Source organism: Musa acuminata, chromosome BXJ2-4 (assembly GCF_036884655.1).
Source record: "Musa acuminata AAA Group cultivar baxijiao chromosome BXJ2-4, Cavendish_Baxijiao_AAA, whole genome shotgun sequence".
Taxonomy (NCBI): Eukaryota; Viridiplantae; Streptophyta; class Magnoliopsida; order Zingiberales; family Musaceae; genus Musa; species Musa acuminata.
The window spans coordinates 7,308,184-7,327,188 of NC_088341.1; the positions used below are offsets into that span (position 1 = coordinate 7,308,184).

General features: G+C 38.7%; 2 protein-coding genes and 1 long non-coding RNA gene across 3 annotated transcripts; 1 reads left to right on the plus strand and 2 right to left on the minus strand.

The window, feature by feature from the left end:
* The first annotated feature begins 2,763 nt into the window (after positions 1-2,763).
* Positions 2,764-3,321, plus strand: LOC135611397 (ethylene-responsive transcription factor RAP2-9-like). The gene has a single exon (XM_065107146.1). It carries the CDS (start codon positions 2,764-2,766, stop codon positions 3,319-3,321), a length of 558 nt encoding a protein of 185 aa, XP_064963218.1.
* Positions 3,322-6,983: 3,662 nt separating this feature from the next.
* On the minus strand, positions 6,984-10,581 carry LOC103981055 (uncharacterized). The gene is made up of 4 exons (XR_671386.3): positions 10,443-10,581; positions 10,293-10,348; positions 7,382-7,423; positions 6,984-7,287 (listed from the first exon to the last, which is right to left on the minus strand). It is a non-coding gene; the product is annotated as an uncharacterized LOC103981055 (long non-coding RNA).
* Positions 10,582-11,021: 440 nt separating this feature from the next.
* LOC103981057 (UDP-N-acetylglucosamine transporter UGNT1) lies at positions 11,022-18,061 on the minus strand. The gene is made up of 10 exons (XM_009397639.3): positions 17,773-18,061; positions 16,703-16,779; positions 12,927-13,073; positions 12,694-12,827; positions 12,154-12,284; positions 12,030-12,074; positions 11,846-11,943; positions 11,626-11,733; positions 11,480-11,536; positions 11,022-11,400 (listed from the first exon to the last, which is right to left on the minus strand). The coding sequence occupies exons 1-10, from the start codon at positions 17,909-17,911 to the stop codon at positions 11,326-11,328; spliced, it is 1,011 nt and encodes a 336-aa protein (XP_009395914.1). The 5' UTR covers positions 17,912-18,061; the 3' UTR covers positions 11,022-11,325.
* Positions 18,062-19,005: the final 944 nt, after the last annotated feature.

A 19,005-nucleotide genomic window follows, 5' to 3' on the forward strand; every position in this document is an offset into this window, starting at 1 on the left:
TTGACCCAATGGGATTTGTACAAGTCAACACTGTTCTAAAACATTGTGACCCGAACTTAACTTGTCATCAAGAGAAGAAGGAAAACAAACGCAAAGGTCTTCCCCAACTGGCACTTGCTGAAGGCTAGAAAGAAGGCCTATTTGCCCAATGCATTGTTATCATCTGCTGGCCACACACACGTTGTGCTGGCACGTAAAAGATGGAGGAGAAAGACTTTAGGAGGACCACTGAGGCCCTTCCATTTTCCATTTCTTTAGCACCATGACCACCAAGGGTGAGGTGCAATTATGCCCAGTGGATCATACTATTCCTGTGAAAAGATTGCATCAACTCTTTCATGCTGCTGCATTTGATTTGCCTCTCTCTCTCTCTCTCTCTCTCTGTCTCTCACCGACCAATTTGGAGTAAAAAGTATCCACCGGCCACAACAAATTAAAGCCAGCTCTCCACCAGCTGCTCATGTGTTCTTATTTCTTTATCCCTGTACCCAAAAGGAGATGAGTTGTAATAGCACTCTCTTGGGATCACCTCCCTTTGTCTTGAATCCTCCTCCTCCTCCTCCTCCTTTAGAACAACATCTTTGTTAGATTTCGTCCCAGCTGGTTGCCAAGCAATTAATAATTTTCCCAAGATTATTATCGTTAATTAATCAGTATCCTAAAGTATAACTCTCTTCTTTCTTCCTAAATTACTCATAATTATGAGGACCGAGACGATGATCCAACACCAACAAGCCAGTAACCAACCCACAATAACTGTGGAATCTATCCGTACGAAAAACATGGTTAGAATCTTTATGTTAAACAAAGAGAAATCAAAGATGACTTCTGAAACTACTGATCGGACTTATCCCCTAAGAGAACGTTGGATAAGCTTCAATGGAATGCCAGTGATAGAAAAACACGTCTTAGCATGACATCATGCATGGAAGAAGTCAACAGATAAATGGCCGTCAAGTTGCAGTGAGCAGATCAACCTAAATCATCGCTTCTGTCTCGTATAGGTTGGCAAAAGAGAGAGAGAGAGAGAGACAGAGATCGATGAGACTCAGACGAAGGAGATACAAAGATACAACTCTTCATATAATTATAGTTTCTTGTGAGGGTCAGAATACACATAAAAGGGCTCACATTTATTGTCATATACATCTCATTTTCCTAAACCATCTCATGAAGTCTCCTCTCAATAGTAATATATAAAAGAATCTCCATCTATTTATAAGGGTTAGGATACGCATCATCATATGATGTCTCTTTTCAATATAAAATCCAAGATAAAATAGATCAAGTTTTATGTTTCAGATGAGTGCATGTTCATTTACATCCCACAAAGACAAGTCCGCATGCCGACATCGAGGAGGCCAATTCTATATGCATATCCATATCACTGTCCTGCCTTCGTTCTCAGTAGTTTATGGCATTGTCCTCCTCGTTGCTTACACCCACCATTACTTAGATCCCTATTAGGATAACGAACGCACAGTAGCTATCTCTACCTTCTCTCTCTCAATCAATTAGAATCCTGTCCTTTTCTTCTCTCTCTTTCTCTCCAAACTCCATTCAATCCTCTTTTCTACGAAACCTTCTGAAGCGTCGTCTTCCTCCCGGCCACCGACCTTCCTTCAATCCATCTCCACCATCCGTTCCTTACCGTCACTTAATCTCAGCCGCTGACTCTGGAAAATTCAAGTAGGAAGTCTCTCTCCACCTCCATGTTTGTGCCGATGCTGTGTGAGAGAGAGAGAGAGAGAGAGAGAGAGCGAGAGAGAGAGAAACAGGAGGAGGAGTTCCGTAGGAGAGGCTGAAACGTCTACATCCACCACTCCGACTCACGTCATGTAACATGTCGGTGAGAGAGTGAACGGTGGGATGGCATTTATAAGCGCTCGACGTGAGTAGGTGAAGAACGCGATGGAGCAGAGAAACCAGGGTGGTGTCTCTCGATCTCGATCGACAAGGAAGGATTGCAAACCCTAATCCTAAACCCGAGTTAATCGGGAGTAATTAATTGGATATACAGGTTGGATTAGCGTGCAATGATCAGGTGGCCACCCGAGGAGGCAGCGGTAGCGGTGGTTTGTTCGAGGCTCGAGTGCCGACTACGTGAAAGATATCGAAGTTGGTGACGTTTTACGTCATTAGATTTTGTTGCTGTTGTGGAATTATTAGCGTCTCTTTCCGCCACCAAAGAGCCGCCCTTAGGATCTGTTTATATCAGGTAAAACTATATCTATATATAATATTTACATATTAAGATAATTATCATTATTAATATTATAATATATTATTTTGAGGATTATATTATAGTATATCTTATTAAAAAAATAAAAGGTAAGACACGAGCCTCATATGTTGGACACTTTTTTGTTTATATATATATATATATATATATATAGGTTTTTCTTTGAAAACATATTTTATTTTAAAAAAAATCAATAATATTTTTATAATATTACTAAAATATATTATAATATAGTATATAAGTACTATAATGGGATCGATTCATGACTAAAAGAAAAAAAAATTAAATATGTAGTTAAGGATGTTTTAGATATTAAACAAAAAAAATGGTTAGGAAATTATGAAAAATGGAGGAGACTAAGAAAAGGCCAGAAAAGAATATTTGAAGGGGCAGATATGCTATTTCCAAACTTAAAGAGGGATGAATGTGTAAGACACATCATATTATTCTTACAGTCATCGCTAATATAAACAGTAGAAGAGGGATGATTTATGGGGGAGAGAGAGAGAGAGAGAGAGGAAATGGAAGGGCAGTGCTGCTCCACCTCCACCAGCGAGGATACGAGGAAGTCCCCGCCGCCAGCGGTTGGGCAGAGGGCTGCGGCAAGCGGCGGTGGTGGCAGCAGGGAGAGGCCCTACAGGGGAGTCAGGATGAGGAAGTGGGGGAGGTGGGTGGCGGAGATACGGGAGCCCAACAAGCGGTCCCGGATCTGGCTGGGGTCCTACTCGACCGCGGTGGCCGCTGCAAGAGCCTACGACACCGCCGTATATTACCTCCGGGGCCGCTCCGCCCGGCTCAACTTCCCGGACGAGATCCTAGCGGAAGACGTGGACGGAGAAGGCTTCGGCGTCAGCGGTGTGGCCTCCATGTCGGCCGCCTCGATCCGGAAGAAGGCCACCGAGGTGGGTGCGAGGGTGGACGCTCTCCAGACCGGTCTGACGTCGCGGCCGTCGCCGCATCTGCGACAACAGAGAGGACACCATCAACACCAGCTCGAACAACAGCAGTTGCCATCTCGGCGTGCCATGAATCCTGATCTCAATCAGGAGCCAAGCCCGGAGGACTCCGATAAAGATTGAAGTACTAGTCCACTCTATACTAGGCTCTTTTCGATAGCTTCTGGCCGGCATGGACGCCGGTGACGGAGGATAGAACAAAGAGAAAGCTATCTTTTGTTTGATTCGTGTTGTTTTCGCTCTCTCTCTCTCTCTCTCTTTCTTCTTTCTTAGTTGTATGAGTTTACTTCCCATAATTCTGTCTCCGTTGTTTTCGTTTCTGTTTGTTTGCTTTTTGGTGTTAAGTGTAGAAAGAGTGAAGAAGAAGAAGAAGAAGGTAAAGGTGGTTGGCCAACTTCTAAGAGAGAAGGCATGGAGGGGTTGGGTGGGCGGGTGGGTGGGCGGAGATGGGACAGATAAGAAGTCGCTATACATGATGAGAGAGAGAGAGAGAGAGAGAGAGAGAGAGAGAGACCGAGAGAGAGTAATGGTCAAATGAATGGTAAGAGTGACATCGCAATCTGGTGGAGTTCAGACAGATCACATCAGAGATATCAGAAAACAGCAGCAGATCAGAGTTCTTAAGCTGCTTGATTTGCTTCTTCAGCGTCTGTAATCTGCGCGAGGAGAAGGGAGTGCCATAGACCATAACAGAAAGAGTTCTTAAGCTGCTTGATTTGCTTCCTCAGAGCCTGCAATCTTGTGTTAGAAGAAGGATGTGACAGATACCAGAGAGAAGCAGCAGCAGTTGCAGTCGCACTGTAGTTTTAAGCTTCTCTATAGCCTGTAAATGTGTGCCAAAAGAAGGGAGTGATGCATCGATGGGTATGAGTTCCATTAACAAAAACTTAATCTATCTAGTTATGGATTGAATTTAATGTATATCATTTACCTGTTTCAATCCTTGAACACCTTTAATCTTCATCTGCATACCAATACTGTCCTGTTTCCAACATCTTATACATGCATGGATGAAAGAATACATATTATACCTAAAATTTTCCAGCTGCTATAGTAGTCATTCTAGTGGGTGCCATATGGGTGCGATGCTCTTCAAGATAACAAAAGAAGAGAGAGAGAGAGAGAGAGACTGGAAATGAGTGGGATGGCTGCTGTTTCCCACCAGGAACATATGCTGCCCCAAAACATGGGGTTGGGTTCCCTCCACGCACACAAGACACAGACACACACAACCTTGTGCAGACCACTCCAATTCCTCCTCCTCTTCTTCTTCATGGTCCTTTGAATTAGTGCATAATGCTACCATAGAAACCAATGCATAAGCATCCATTGTCATTATTAGTACTTTGAATGATTACATTCATACAAACAAAATTTAATTGGGAGCTCCTCTAAGCGATCCACAAAAAAGAGTCGAAAGGAGATGGCACATCAAACTACTGGGCAAAGGACACTAAATAGAAATGAGATGGACGATGAAAGGTATGTGTTGTTGAAGCTGAAATCCAAATTATTTCATGATCACAACACGTGCAAACACATTGCGATTGTTGAGAAGTCGGGTGGGAGTTCTTTGTGGAGTGTGGAGATAGAACGCATTCCCCTCTCAACTTGTGAACCCAAAAAGAATGGCGAGTGCGAGTGGAAGGCAGGTCAGGTCGCCTTTGCATGACAACATCGGGTAATGTAGTCTTTTCATTTGGGTCTCCGTCCTCAACCATGTCACCACCGAGTGGGGAACCTCCACCGATTTACACATTAGGGTTTCAAAGGGATCACGACAAACCCATTCACACACAAAATATACCAAGTGTTTTACATGAGATTCAATTCAATTTCATGATCTTATCATCGACCCTCAAAATTTTCACCAATTTTTCATATGACATAATTTTGATTTGGTAGTATGAAGTGTCATTTCCTTTAATTTTAAGTTTGAACCGTTCGTTATTTGTCTAAATGACATTTAGTTATTTTGAAGCTCATTATTCTAAAAAAAATATGAGGGTATTTTTATATTAAATCTGATTATGATTGATTAGGATTTTCTAGATAGATGTTAATAGGAGGATATAGATACTTTGGATCCATTGTTGCATGATCGTTCCAAGTGAGAAACATATATTCATATTTTAGTTACTAAATAAAATATTTTATCATCATCTCACTACAATGATAGTTTATCTGTATGTTTATTTATGATCGTATATGTTTTTAAAGTGTTTAACATTTTACAAACAAATAATTATAAAAGTGTAAATGATTTACACAAAATCATTGAAGTTCATGAGAAATTGATGGATATATATATATATAAACTTGTAAGGATAAATTTACTATTTCCAAACTTTAAAGGGAATGTGTGCAAAGAGTATGAGTAGAATGTGCAACACAGAAACCCATCACTGTCGCTATGAACACAATGCACGAACGCAAGAAGCGGAAGGCGATCTTCAACCGTTTCATACGCTGGGATGTTGATCGTTGACTTGGAGGCGGCGTATGCCCTCACACTTGCGACCTTCGATGGTTGGTTGACCCAATAGGAAGGAGATGTCTACTCGGCTTTCACCTCGCGCCGTCGTGGATGTCAAATTGTCAATGAACTCCCCACAAATCGGTTTGGCTGCTGCACCAAACGGTCTCCAACATTGACGGTTGAGGAACGACGTGATGTGAATTCACATCACCTAAAAACATGAAAACATTATTGTCGTCCACTTTAATGAGTTCGCACGGTTTTGACTTTTATATGATGAATTCTAGAAGATATGTTTGAGGGTACAAAGATGATTTGACACTTATAAGATCGTAATTCCTAAGTATATTTATCAGTAGTAAAAGAAGTCCATATGAGTTAAAATGTTAGAAGATATGAATAATAATTGAATCAACTCGATTTGATTTGAACACACTGTGTACAAGTATCTTTTGAGGAATGATCAAGGAGCTTCTGATTTATAGAATGAATGAATTAGATATCCATCAGATTCGATCGTGAGATAATAATTGACGCGCCAGAGATCTATCAACTGCAAAATAATATATTGACCATCATGATGTCTCAATAGAGGCATCCTGATGTTATCATTAGCCACATCTTTGAGCATTTAAAACCAATGTCATCAGCTGAAATCATGGATCCTCTACTGGTACAAGCTTTTCATAATTATGTGTTCTTCATTTCAATGCAATATCCATTTAGAAAGGAAAGATTTCATGAATATTTGTTTGTCAATCTATGGACTGTTCTTCTAACTGAGCCTGCATAATCAACAACAGTCGAAGATCGGATGTAACCCAGGAAATGTCATGCTAGAATTGCCAACCTACTTTGCTTCATAAGATTTCATGTAAATCTATCTCCTATTCAATCATGCTGTTTACAAGACTTGTTCAATAGTGTGCCAAGAAAAATGCAACAAAATTTCTGGCTGCAAAAGAGTTGGATGATTCAAGATTTCATCACGCCGTGTAAAAGTGCAAAGACCAGAGAGCAGAGCATTCAACAAACAAATTGGTGCTCTTCAACAGTCTTTAGATATCAGCACCAGGAAATTATTATAGTGTGTAGGCTGGCCATCATTCATCTACACGCTATAACAGTTGTGTAGGCTGATCAGCAATGTCGGAGATCATTAGGATCGGAACCAATAACGTAGGTCCATTTTTACTTTCCACGAACAAAGAAAGATTTAAATGGCTATTCAAAATTAGTGGAGAACCTAAGCATGCAGTGTGAATTTTCTTTTTCTTTTTGCACTTCCAGGACTACAAGATGAATATGACAAATCTCTATTTTCATCATTTTTGAATCTTGGCAAAAGCATTTCTTTAGACAATAATATAAGCATACTTCAGCCCATTTCTCATAGAAGTGCAAGTCACTAAATTAGTATCAAATAATCAAAGCAAGCAAATCTTGGAAATACTTGGCTTAGATGTCATGTTGACCTTGGCACGGCTCAGAATGTAGGTTTTGTCACGAATTAGAAGAATCAACGAAGGTTATTTCTTTCCACTTTTCTTCAGACCAGTGCCCCCGAATGCTCCTTTCTGGGCCGCCTTAGACCTCAGCTCCTTGAGTGCCTGTTCAAGCAGATAGTGACCAGAAAAAGTAATTTGTCAGCATTCCCATGGATTGATATAAAAAAGTTCCAAAGTTCAGGAAAATAAAATTTACCTTTTCTTCCTCTTTCTTCTTCTGAATATTTGATAGATCTGCCTGCAAATAGCAAAAAGAACATCTTAGTGTAGAAAATCAGAAAAACAGCAACAACAAAAAGTCTAAAATTCAAATGACAGTTAAAATGTGACATTGACAAACATAAACCAATACAAAAACAATATATGAAAGGATAAAAGAATACAACTACAAAGCACCGAAACCACTATGCCTAACCTGGAATACAGGAGAACTTGTTTGACCGAGTGTAAAATCACAATCATCATGGAGACTGAGTAATAGAGTTTTAAAGACAAAACATAAGCGGCATGAGATCAGTGATTTAAAAAGGCGCTTGGGTGCTCGCCTAGGCGCTCGGGCGAGGCGAGGCGAGGCGAGGCCTGAGCACCTCGCTTCACTTCCAGGCGGCGCGCTTCAAAGAGGCGCCGCCTGGGCGCTCGCCCGAGCCCAGGCGCTGGGCGCTTCGGGCGAGCGCCTAAGTTAAACCAGGCAACCGAACTAGGATTTTAGGTCCGGTTCGGTCTCCGGTGCTTTAGTTGGTTTAATCGAACCAACTAAAACCGATATTAGCTGTCGCTGCCCAACCCTAACCCTGCTCGTTGCCGCTGCCGCTGCTCGCCGCTCCTGCTCCCGCTCCCACTCCCACTCCCACTCCCACTCCCACTCCCGCTCCTACTGTCGCTGCCACTGTCGTCGCTTGCCGCTCCCATTCCCGCTGTCGCCGCTCGCCGCTCCCGCTCCCACTCCTGCTATCACTGTCGCTGCCTCCTTACACTCCCGCTCCCGCTCCCGCTCCCGGTGCCGTTGCCGCTTCCTCTTTTCTCAGTCAGCACCCCCTTACACTCCTCTTCCTTCTTCTCCTTCAGTATACTGTTAACAGTATACAATATACTGTTAACAGTATACTAATAATAGTATTTGTATTTATTAGATTAATAATATATTATTTTAATTTTAATACTGTTAAATAATTATATTTATTAATTATATTATATATTTTAATATTTTAGCGTTGCGCTTCGCTCGGACGAGCGCCTAGCGCCTCGAGCGTTTTTGGACCTTGGCGCCTAGCGCTTTTTAAATCACTGCATGAGATGCATACTCAACAAAGGTATCATAAAGAATCCTATTCCTTCCATAGTTGGGCATTAGAAAAAAAAAAGAAGGGTAAAATCAGAAAAAGACTGAATGAAGACGGCACCATTCCTCACCAGAGGCCCTACCTGTTCCCATCGACCATAACACCTAGGTGAGCCTAGCAAATTCTTATGTATACTCACCTAGCAAGCTAACAAGGTAAAAGCTCAAGTCCCAAAGTGGGAGAAAGTCAGGCATAAGGCAGAAGACCATGTCAAAGTAGCTCCAGTGCTTGTTGACCTACAGAGAGGGGGGCAACTCACCTGATATGTAAATATAACAGAATGTGTTTCTTGATATCCAGACACAAACATGAGATGTTAACATAAGATCTATTGTGTGTTTAGAAGCATAACTATGAGGGAGACTAGTTCAGAAATAAGGCATCTGAACCAGAGACATGAGTCATTTGCCCTCATATCAGAGTTCTCATAAGTTAGAATTTAGAAACTCTTAACTTCATTTAGAAGAACATCAACAAGTACTTTATATACTTGCATTTACAATCTGAAGAAAACAGAAGTAGACTCCAAAAAAATTCCTATCTACTCCTTCACCTTAGCCACACTCCCCTTAGATGAAAAAGGTTAGAAAAATCGTTGGAAAATCTATAAAGTTATGACCCAGTTCTAGAATTAATCAAAAACCTATTCCTACTTCCAACTCAAAATCAATGAAGACTGCAACTCCAATAAGTTTTAAGTCGTCAAAACAAATCCAACTCGATATCCAGATTTTCAAAATGCCCAATAGAATCAGGGCCTAAGACCCATACGGTGGCAAAAGATATAAAATATATCATGAAGCAAAATTTGCTAAGGCTTAAGACTTTGATGTTGTTTATGCTAGAGGTCAATTACAAAGCAAGAAATATTTTAGAAAGACAATTAAAATTTCATGTGCATTTGCACATAAAGTAGGAAATCACAATGTAGAAGAAAAACAATGCTGCACAACTATATTGTACTGTAATCATTATTTAATAAGCTTAAAGCTTAAATTTAATAGCACATATTGAACAATTTCTTGAAATAATTCTGAGAGCACAGAGAACTTACAGGATAAGACTTTACTGACATAAGTTACATATTTCCATGTTTCAAAACACATTAGTATGTGAAGAAATTACCTCATGAAATGATTACATTTCACCGAAGTTGGATTTCTCCATGCTTCTAAGCAGTTGAGTTTGATTTATGTACCACAGTAGCACAATCGCATGCTAATTACAGGAGCCAAGAAACCAAGGAAACAGAACCATAAACAAAGTGAGCCACAGCCTTAAAACAAGGCATGTCTACGCCCCTGAAAACTCAGAACGACTTCATGTACTCCAAGAAATTACCTTTGTCCAAGTTCATCACAGGACTCACGAACCCTATCTAATTCAACACAAACATTTCTTTATTTCTTTCTTGACACACATTGAAATCAAGGGAACTTTGGTTTTGTATTGATCTATCATATTACTTCACCAAACCAACATATCAACCTAATCGAACACATAAATCAGAACTTACAAAAAGACCAATAATAAAATCAACACCACGATCTCCAACACGTCAAAAGCTACAAAATCGCTGAACCCATGAATTAAAATTGTTATCTACAACCAACACGTCAGTCGCTATTAAAGCGCAATTCACAGAGCAAAACAGTCAAGAACATCAGATCATGCAGTTAGAGACACTTCCAAACTCTCAACTAAGCAAGCAATCGATAACTCGCCACCAATATAAACAATCCGTACATATCCGCAAAACGCACGTACCTCGTCGTATTCCTTCTTCTCCGATTTAGGCTGCTTGAGGGGCTTCAACTTCCCACCTGAACCAAGATCCGGGAGATCTAAATCCAAAGATACAGAAAATGGGCGAGAAGAAGAAGAAACAAACAAAGAGAGGGCGAAACAGATGCCAACCCTGCTTGGACGACATTCTGATCGGGTGGGAAGCGACGATCGGAGAGGCAAAGGCAAGCTGAATCCCGGTTTGTGCTACGACGAGAGAGAGAGAGATCTACGAGGAAGTTTCCAGTGGAAGAAGGCAAGTCGGTCATTTATAGATGGGGAAGACAGGAGTACACGTGTTCGGCTCCGAGGATGTCATGGTTGCTTAATTGTGCTTTCAATAGATGGGCCAATGGGTCGTGTGAGTTGGGCCGGGCCCATATTATGTCTACTACGACCCACGCACGTGTCCATCACCATGCACGAGTTTAATCAAGTTATATTACTGTTTGCCTCAAACGCGTTTTGGATGATTATTAAGTTAATCTTTTGACTTTAAAGAGTTATTAGTAAACGAATTAATTACTATATGTCATTAGCTGGTGACTTAATTACCATGGCATCCAATGTCTTATTATAAATTAAATACCAGAACACACGAGGACCAAAGTTACAACGGGTTGGCAAAACAAGTTAAATTAAGAATATTTAAATATCTATTTATAGTCTCTAATAAACTCTTCTTATATCTTATATTTTGAGCAGAAATCCTACATTAAATCTTGTTGGAATCACATACAATTGAGAGCTTACAAGACAACAAACCGTAGAGGGTGCCTACATAAATAATGGCATCCTCAATATCCAATGTTCTATTTCTAAAACATAAAATATCGATTGTATCAGAAGGCGTAGATATCATACACAAAAAGTTGAATAGATGCAACCAAAATTTGATGTGAACAGTTAATGGCACTCGAGCTGCTGTAATGTGAATCTCGTTAGATCTTTGGGAATCCATCTGGATGGGAGCCATTAATGGCTTTGCATTCACAAGATTTTAGCTGATGAAATGCTACTTCCCCTTGATCTTGCAGTATGCGTAGAAACCGGAGCCCACGAAACCAAGAACTTGGCCGATAATATTCAACTGGAGAGGAAACCGCTTGGAACTTGATCAACTGTGAAAGCAAAAATGCGTTACAAAAGGGGAAGGAAATTGAACTTACCACGTCGAAAGGAAGTCCCCCGAACAACAACCAGCCTAGTCCAACGGTAAATAGATCCTGAAGCAATACACAGATCAATTTCCATATAAGGGCATTGGAAATGCAAGAAAGAGAATGAAAGAGCAGCGTTGGCAGGGAAGACCAACCTTCAGATTGCCACACATTGTCTGTGTCAGTGCAGAGTTCAAGGTTGTGTTCAAGAAAATGCAGTAGTTCAAGAAAAATGCCAATATGCAGGAAAATATCATCACAACCTGCAAAAAATCAACAAGCAAATGCTTTATCATGGTAGATTTGGTGTAGGGGCCGTCTACTCGATATGTTTCGGTGGCATATTGAACATAGATGTATGACAAAGAAACCTGCCTGAAATCCAAGAGAATGCAGATAGGGAAAATTCATAGTAAGCTCCAAATCGCCACGAATATATGTCCAGAATAACAAAATTGGTCCACAAACAATTCCTGAAGAACAACAAGGAGAAATCAAATTTGTTGAATGATTCCAATCAATTAAAGGTTCCGAACTGGTTGTGGCCCTGGATTATTACCATTACACCACATGAGACCAAAGCTGTTGAGACCACTTGATTTTCCTGGAAAACAGATAACAAGCTTAAGGATGAAGACAAAGCCAGAAACAAGAAAGCCCGATGGTAAGGATATGGATACTACCAACACGGTTTATGGTTGCCAAATAAATTGCAGTTGTCATGTTAGCAATGAACACCATGCCATAGCCATAAGCATCAAATGATAAGTCTCGAGCTCCAGCAACAAAAGCTCCAAGAACAATCAATGCAACACTGATAAAAAGCTTGGTCATGCCATTGAGAATCAAATAATAAAATGGATGGAAAAGCATGTATGATCTAAGCATTCAAATCAAAGCATCACAAGGATAGGTGCCCTACATGTTCCAATTCAAAAAATCATATGGATTTTACATACAAGGGATTTTGCCCTTGCACAAAAAAGTAAGTCCAGTTTTACCCAATAACCAACTCATGCTGTAGTACACATACGAGGCATATTAAACACAGATGAATGCTGCTACATGTTTTAGTATATATATATATATATATATATATATATATATATATATATAAAATTCATTACGAATTTGAGTCCTATGGTGCATAATTCACATGCAATTTGATGTTTGGTAATGTGTCAGGTTGCATGAGAAAGGAAAAGACACAATGTTCAATTTACCTGCCAACAACAGGATGCGTGTATTTTTGCCTTGTAAGTAGATACTCTACAATCATCGTAAACATGACGGTTGTACGCCTAAGGGTGGTATACATTGGAACATTTACTCCACGTACAGACTCCATAGTAGCCAACTTTCACCAAAAAAATGCATCATGTCATTTATAATTCAAATAGCCGTGGGCATAAAGTTATAGACAAGTTTATTTTCATTAAGCATAAATATTATGTACCATGTAAAGCAAGTATGCTATGGAAAGGGGAAGCGTATGAAATATGGTTTCAAGTGGCACAAAACTTCCTTTATGTGGTTCACCATTTGTGAAAGAAATAATCCTCCAGCGCCTCATTGCATAAAGAATGCAAGTTGAACTAATCATCTGCCAAATACAAGAACTTCATATGAGAAAATGAATATAAATCAGAATAGACATACAAGTTGAGTATCATGGGGGTTAAACTCGAGAAGCGTTTAAACTTTGCACATAGAAAAGCTGATTTCAATACATCAAAATTCTCTCAATGGACTGGTGAAGCAGGAAGGAAGGAAAGGTCTAATTAACTGGAGCTAACTTCCTTTATTTGGGAGGGAGGGATCTGCACTAGGGTTGAGATTTTATGTTTTATATTTCTTGTGGTAGATTTTAGTGGCTCCTATATTTATTATTTATTATCATCTCCATGATTTAATCAGTGGAACTGACTGGTGGCCAATGAAAATTGTCTTGCTGTCTTGAGGACCTGCAAAATAGTGTGCTTCAATGGTAATAAATTATCTAGAAGCTAATTTTTGTCAGCAATTTGGTGATTCGAAAGATGTAGAAGAAAATATAATTGGCAAGAAAAGACAAAAAAAGAAAGAGAAAGAAGTTTCTGCTGCCAAACTAATTGTGTGCTTTATCAATTCCTGTATGCAAAAAATTTCCCAACCAAACAGACCCTCTTTAAATGAACTGTAGATGAGACTCTTATCCTAATCAAATACTGTAAAACAGGAACATAAGGCTCAAACAAGATTCTAAAGACATTTGATAATTTTTTATTTTTCAAAGAAGAATAACTGACTATATTTGTACATGTATGTGGATACCTATACTGCAAACAAAATCAAAATTTTAGGACCTCTTAGAACTCCTAAGCATTCTCTAAAAGCAATGAAGAGTACTGGTTTCGGATAAAAAAATTTAAAAAAGAGACAAAAAATAAACAAATGGCAAACCATTCATCTAGTACAAACAAATATTGGAAGTTCTAAAAAACAAAGAACACTTAACATAATGAGAAAATGGTTTTCAAGCTCATAAATAGATTGTAAGCAAACTAATCAAGTCATGCATATGTTTTTTTCTTTACCATGTCTCATTTTCTTCTTCAACACTGTTTTAAGATCATAAACCTAAAATTTGGAAAGGAGACAGGGTCTTGAATGAACCAACACTTGTAGAAAAATGGAAAGCTTAATGCACAAGGCTCCTACCAATATGGAGCTCCATGCACAGGGTCATGTAATGAAACAAAAACAGTAGTCATTCAAAATAAAAAAAATCAAAGGAGATACCTACGACAAGAATTAAAATCTCAGTCCGGTATTGATACCAGTCATCAATCGGACCAATACAACATCAATCATGAGTCAGTAAGGGTTGGTAGCAGTCAGTGCAGGAAGAGTCTAGATCGTGAAAACAATCAGCATTAACATTGAGGAAGTGCAGAGGCAGGAGGTGAGGGAGAAGTCCGCGACAGAGTGAATGACCAAAATGATGGGAAACTGGTAGGGGCAGCCAGTGGTGGCAAATTGGTGGCAGTGGAGAGAAAGGCAAAGCTGGTGTGATTGACATGGAGAAAAGTGTTTGGGGTGGAGAAAAAAATGAAGAATATAAAAGATGAAGAAAAGAGAAAAGTTTGGGATGATACCGGTACCATTCAGTACAGCATGGTATAGGTAGAGTTACTGAGCATACATCTGATTCTAGTAAACACATCAAGCAATAAGCCTTATCGAACTAAACTAGGCAAAATCATGCACTTGGTGCCAATTTGTCATCAGACTGGTACATGCCAATCTGTACTGACCATAACAATCCTTGATTGTTACCATAACAAAATATTTGAGTCATCAAGAGATAAAAATTCTAGAAAAGCACTATTATTTACATAATAGACCCAAGAAGTTTAAGACACAAAGGGAGAAAAACCAACTCATTATAATGATATTAAGAAAGAAAACAATTAGTACTATAAAAAGTGAGGTGTCTATGAATAACATTCCATCTAAATCAACCATGATACATGCATGTATATGTGGACTGAGCCAACACTTTCATAGAACCATAGAACTGAAAAGATAAACAGATCTTCAATAATGTTGTATTAAAGTTATTACATCCACAAATTGCTGCAGATGCAACACTTTTTGAAGTGCATCAACAAAGCACTTCAGTGCATCTCTATAGTAGGACTCCAACTATTTGGGTGAAAATTTCTTGGTACCATAGGTAGCGAGAGTCTTGAAAGGCACAAAAAGAGACCGAAGTCTAAAGAGTAGAGATAAATAGAGAAGTATAATAGGAACCTTGAAAAATAGTTGCAATGCAAGTAAAGAAATTATTTGTGGATATTTGGATCAAGTTAAAAATTAGCAAAAGAAACTAGAAGAATTATTTCCATCTGACTTTGGTATTAGAAATAACCATTGTTAAAGTAAAACTTAAAGCAAGCACAATTAGAGGAAAGTCAAGAAATACATGTAATGCCTATGTTCAGTTTAGTTTATTTTAGCAAGACCAACATGTGTCCTTGAGAATTATTTGACAGTATGGGACATGGAAGGTCAAAAAATAGAGTTACAACTTCAGAACAGATCTGAGTTGTTATCTGGACAGATCCAAAAACTTCTGGAAATGATAAGTTGTAACCCTATGTTCTGACGTAAAGGTGAGTCAATTAGTATCAGTATGAGTTGAGGTAAAGGAAAACTAATTTACTGGAAACAATAAAAAGGGATCTGAATGTCCTTGATTTAACTAGAGGAAAAAAGATGATGTAGTCAAACCCCAAATAATTGTGACACCACAACTTGTATTTGTTGTTGTTGTGAATAATCTCATCAAATCTCATTTAATGGGCTCTAATTCAGGATAAGCTCATGTCAATAGCTTAATTAACTTTAATAAACCAACCAAAATTAAAAAGAACTGTTCTCCATGAACAAAATTTGAAATGAACTTTAGAAACATTCTAAAACAACAATTAAAATTGACAAAAACACATAAAAACACAAGGACAAATAACAACTAGGTTCAACTAGGATACAAAGCGAACCTATCCTACATAAATATCCAACCACAATATCGCATTATAAATGTCAAATGAGGCAACCACATCTCTGGAGGCCTGGTCTGAGTGCAGTACATGCTTAGAATTGAATCATATATGGGTTAATTTCAGTTATCTATTTTATGTACTCCTGAAGACTTGAAGTAAATACTGCTCATTGTATGTGAAAGGTCCAATACATAATATTTGTCAATATAATTTGAATTTGACTAGGGGTTCACCTGATGAGCAGTTTACAGTTCATAAAATACATTAGTTATAAGATTTGTGGAAGGTTTGGTGGACCTAGTGTGAGTAAAACAGTGGTTATCTTTGTAGGGATGATAACTGATTATTCTGATAATATGATTTTCAACAAGCCTTAGAGGCTTAGCCTCTTTTCCATGATTTCTAGCTCATCTTTTCTTGTACTCCCATTTTTACTTTATACATTTCTTTATGCCTAATATAACTGTAGTTTTGCCACCATAGCTCACAGAACCTGATCATAGCCATCCTATCATTGGTTGATTTCAACTATTTCTATCTTGGTTGAGTATATTTGAAATCAACCTGCAATGGTATTATCAACCTAATGGGTTACTTACAATAAGTGATCAGTATAATTTATTTCACAAAACTTGAGATACTCAAGTCACCACCCAGGGGCAAAATTATGGGAGATATATCATACCTGGAAAAGTGTAATAACATTAGCACAGGGGAAATTGTATGAAGATAGAGCTGCTTTGTTGAATAAAACCAGAAGCACTGCAAAGGGTATGACAAAGGCAAAAAGTACATGAGATGCTAACATAAAAGAAGAAAGGACAATGCTAGACCAATAAGAAACATTATCAAAGATGAAAATTTCAAAATAAATTACTGTCAAACATAACATGTGATAATGCTAAGCCGTTTAGCTTAGTGTTTTAAATTATTTAATGCAAATTGCATTCATCAATAACATGCAATATTTGTGTCAGCTCCATTCAACAATTAAAACGTATGCATTTGAAATGATCAGGCAGCCACGATGGGAGTCCTAAATTTGTTTAACCCTCACATAAGCAATAAAATTTTACGGCAGGAAGATGATGCAAGCCAGCATATATAGGGTGAGAAATTGCCACTTCCCTCTTTCATCCATTCATTTCATCGAACCGAACTTGGAAGTTGCAATCCAATGCTTCAAAATGACAGAAGCAGCTACGTGTTATGAAAACCCAAAAAACTATGATAAGATTAGATTAGTCTTAATATGTCATCACCTCCCAAGTACCTGCCATGTAACTGGCTAAAAACAACCAGAGAAAATACTCAAACCCATATTTATTGCATTTTTGTCAGCTGTGAAACAGTACAATTGTTTTTCCGCCACTCAGCAGCAAGAAAATTAACCTAGATTAACTCTCCCAGTCGGTCTTCCTTAATTTTTTATGTTCTAGCAATACAATGAGCAAGATCGTACCACCCACTCAAGACCCTTGAATTCACACGATAACCGCTACAAAGCACGTGTCAAGCCATATCATATTGCAGAAGAGCTTCAAATCTGATGCACCCTCGGAATCGAGGACAAGATGTTCGAACAAATCAAAGGTCTCGTGTTCCATCTTCGGAAAATATTTAGGGCACCTAATTTATTGCAACTGATAATATCCAAGACCTTTTCTAAAGATACGCAGAGAACAAACGATTCGAGCACAGAACAAAGGAATTCCAGATCGAGCAACGCAGAAATAGGACAGAGAAGGGACAGACCCGCGCAGGCCATGTAGGAGACGGCGGCGAAGGCGCCTCGCCTGGTCATGCCGGACCCCTTGAAGAGGGGCGCGTTGTCATCGCTGCCCCGCAGCGACGACGGCGGCGGCGGCGAGGGATCGGACACCGGCAGCCGCATCACGCCCTTCGGCGCGATCTCCCCGTCGATCGAGAAATCGATCCAACGAAGCGATCGACGGACTCTCTCTCTCTCTCTCAAAAACACGACAGCGAGGAAGGGAAGACGAAAAAACAAACGAGCCGTCGATCCATTCGTCGTCGCAAATAGAAGAAATAGAAGGGGAATCTTTTCGGTGAATTATTCTTAATTCCTTATTTTGCCCACTTTCTTCGACTCTTCCTCCTTCCAAGTCAAAGGTGCATCGCGATGACCGAGTCAATCGAGATGCACGACATCATCGATCACATTCCAGGTTGAGTTCGATCCGTGTTCTATGATTATTTTTGGAGTTTAATTCAGATTAATTGAAAATTCATCCTCTTACTTCTTTGCTAATTTGATATTATAAATTGATAGGATTAATATTAAGATCAATAATTGGATTAGGGCAATCCATAAATATTTAAGATAAAATTTATCTATATTTATATGTGAATATTTTTTTTAAAAAAATAAAATATATTTTCATTATTAGATATAATAAGATATCATTTATGTAACAATGCACTAATTAATTTGAATGTCTCAACGACCCTTTCATATGTGAATATTATAACTTGAAGTATGTAAAATTTTTAAACATTATTAGAACTTGAGTCAAATGAATTGTATAAGCGAGTTGATAATGGCATGACATTCAAATGTTCCCATGTTAGATTCTACCATCTATCACCTATATATAAATGCTCTAAAAAATACTCACCACAGTCGAATATTGTTTCTCTTAAGAAGAACACAATCATTTATCAAGCATCTGATCCAACCAAAAATTGCAAGCTTATAAGAGGGATATGTAGCTTGGTTTTATTACAATCTTATCAAACACAGAATCAAGTCATATTAAGTCAGCTAACAAATAATTAATCTTTGCACATCAAAACATTTGTGCTGTCATGCAGTTAATAGGAGAACAACACAATTTATTTTAGCAAACTTGTATTTTTCTCTGCCAAATTCACTGAAGAATCATCCAAAATGTTGGATAATTAGCCCTATAGATCGCAAAGCATAATAAGTTAAACAACCTAGGCTTGGTTAATTACCTGCAAAAA

What these genes read in the sequence shown, in the direction of transcription:
- LOC135611397 (XM_065107146.1), top strand. Translation starts at nt 2,764, where the DNA reads ATGGAAGGGCAGTGCTGCTCCACCTCCACCAGCGAGGATACGAGGAAG.
- LOC103981057 (XM_009397639.3), bottom strand. Translation starts at nt 17,911, where the DNA reads ATGCGGCTGCCGGTGTCCGATCCCTCGCCGCCGCCGCCGTCGTCGCTG. An exon ending in GGCAACCATAAACCGTGTTG is followed by an intron (nt 12,075 to 12,153) that starts GTAGTATCCATA and finishes TCTGTTTTCCAG; the next exon opens with GAAAATCAAGTGGTCTCAAC. An exon ending in TGCATTCTCTTGGATTTCAG is followed by an intron (nt 11,734 to 11,845) that starts GCAGGTTTCTTT and finishes GATTTTTTGCAG; the next exon opens with GTTGTGATGATATTTTCCTG.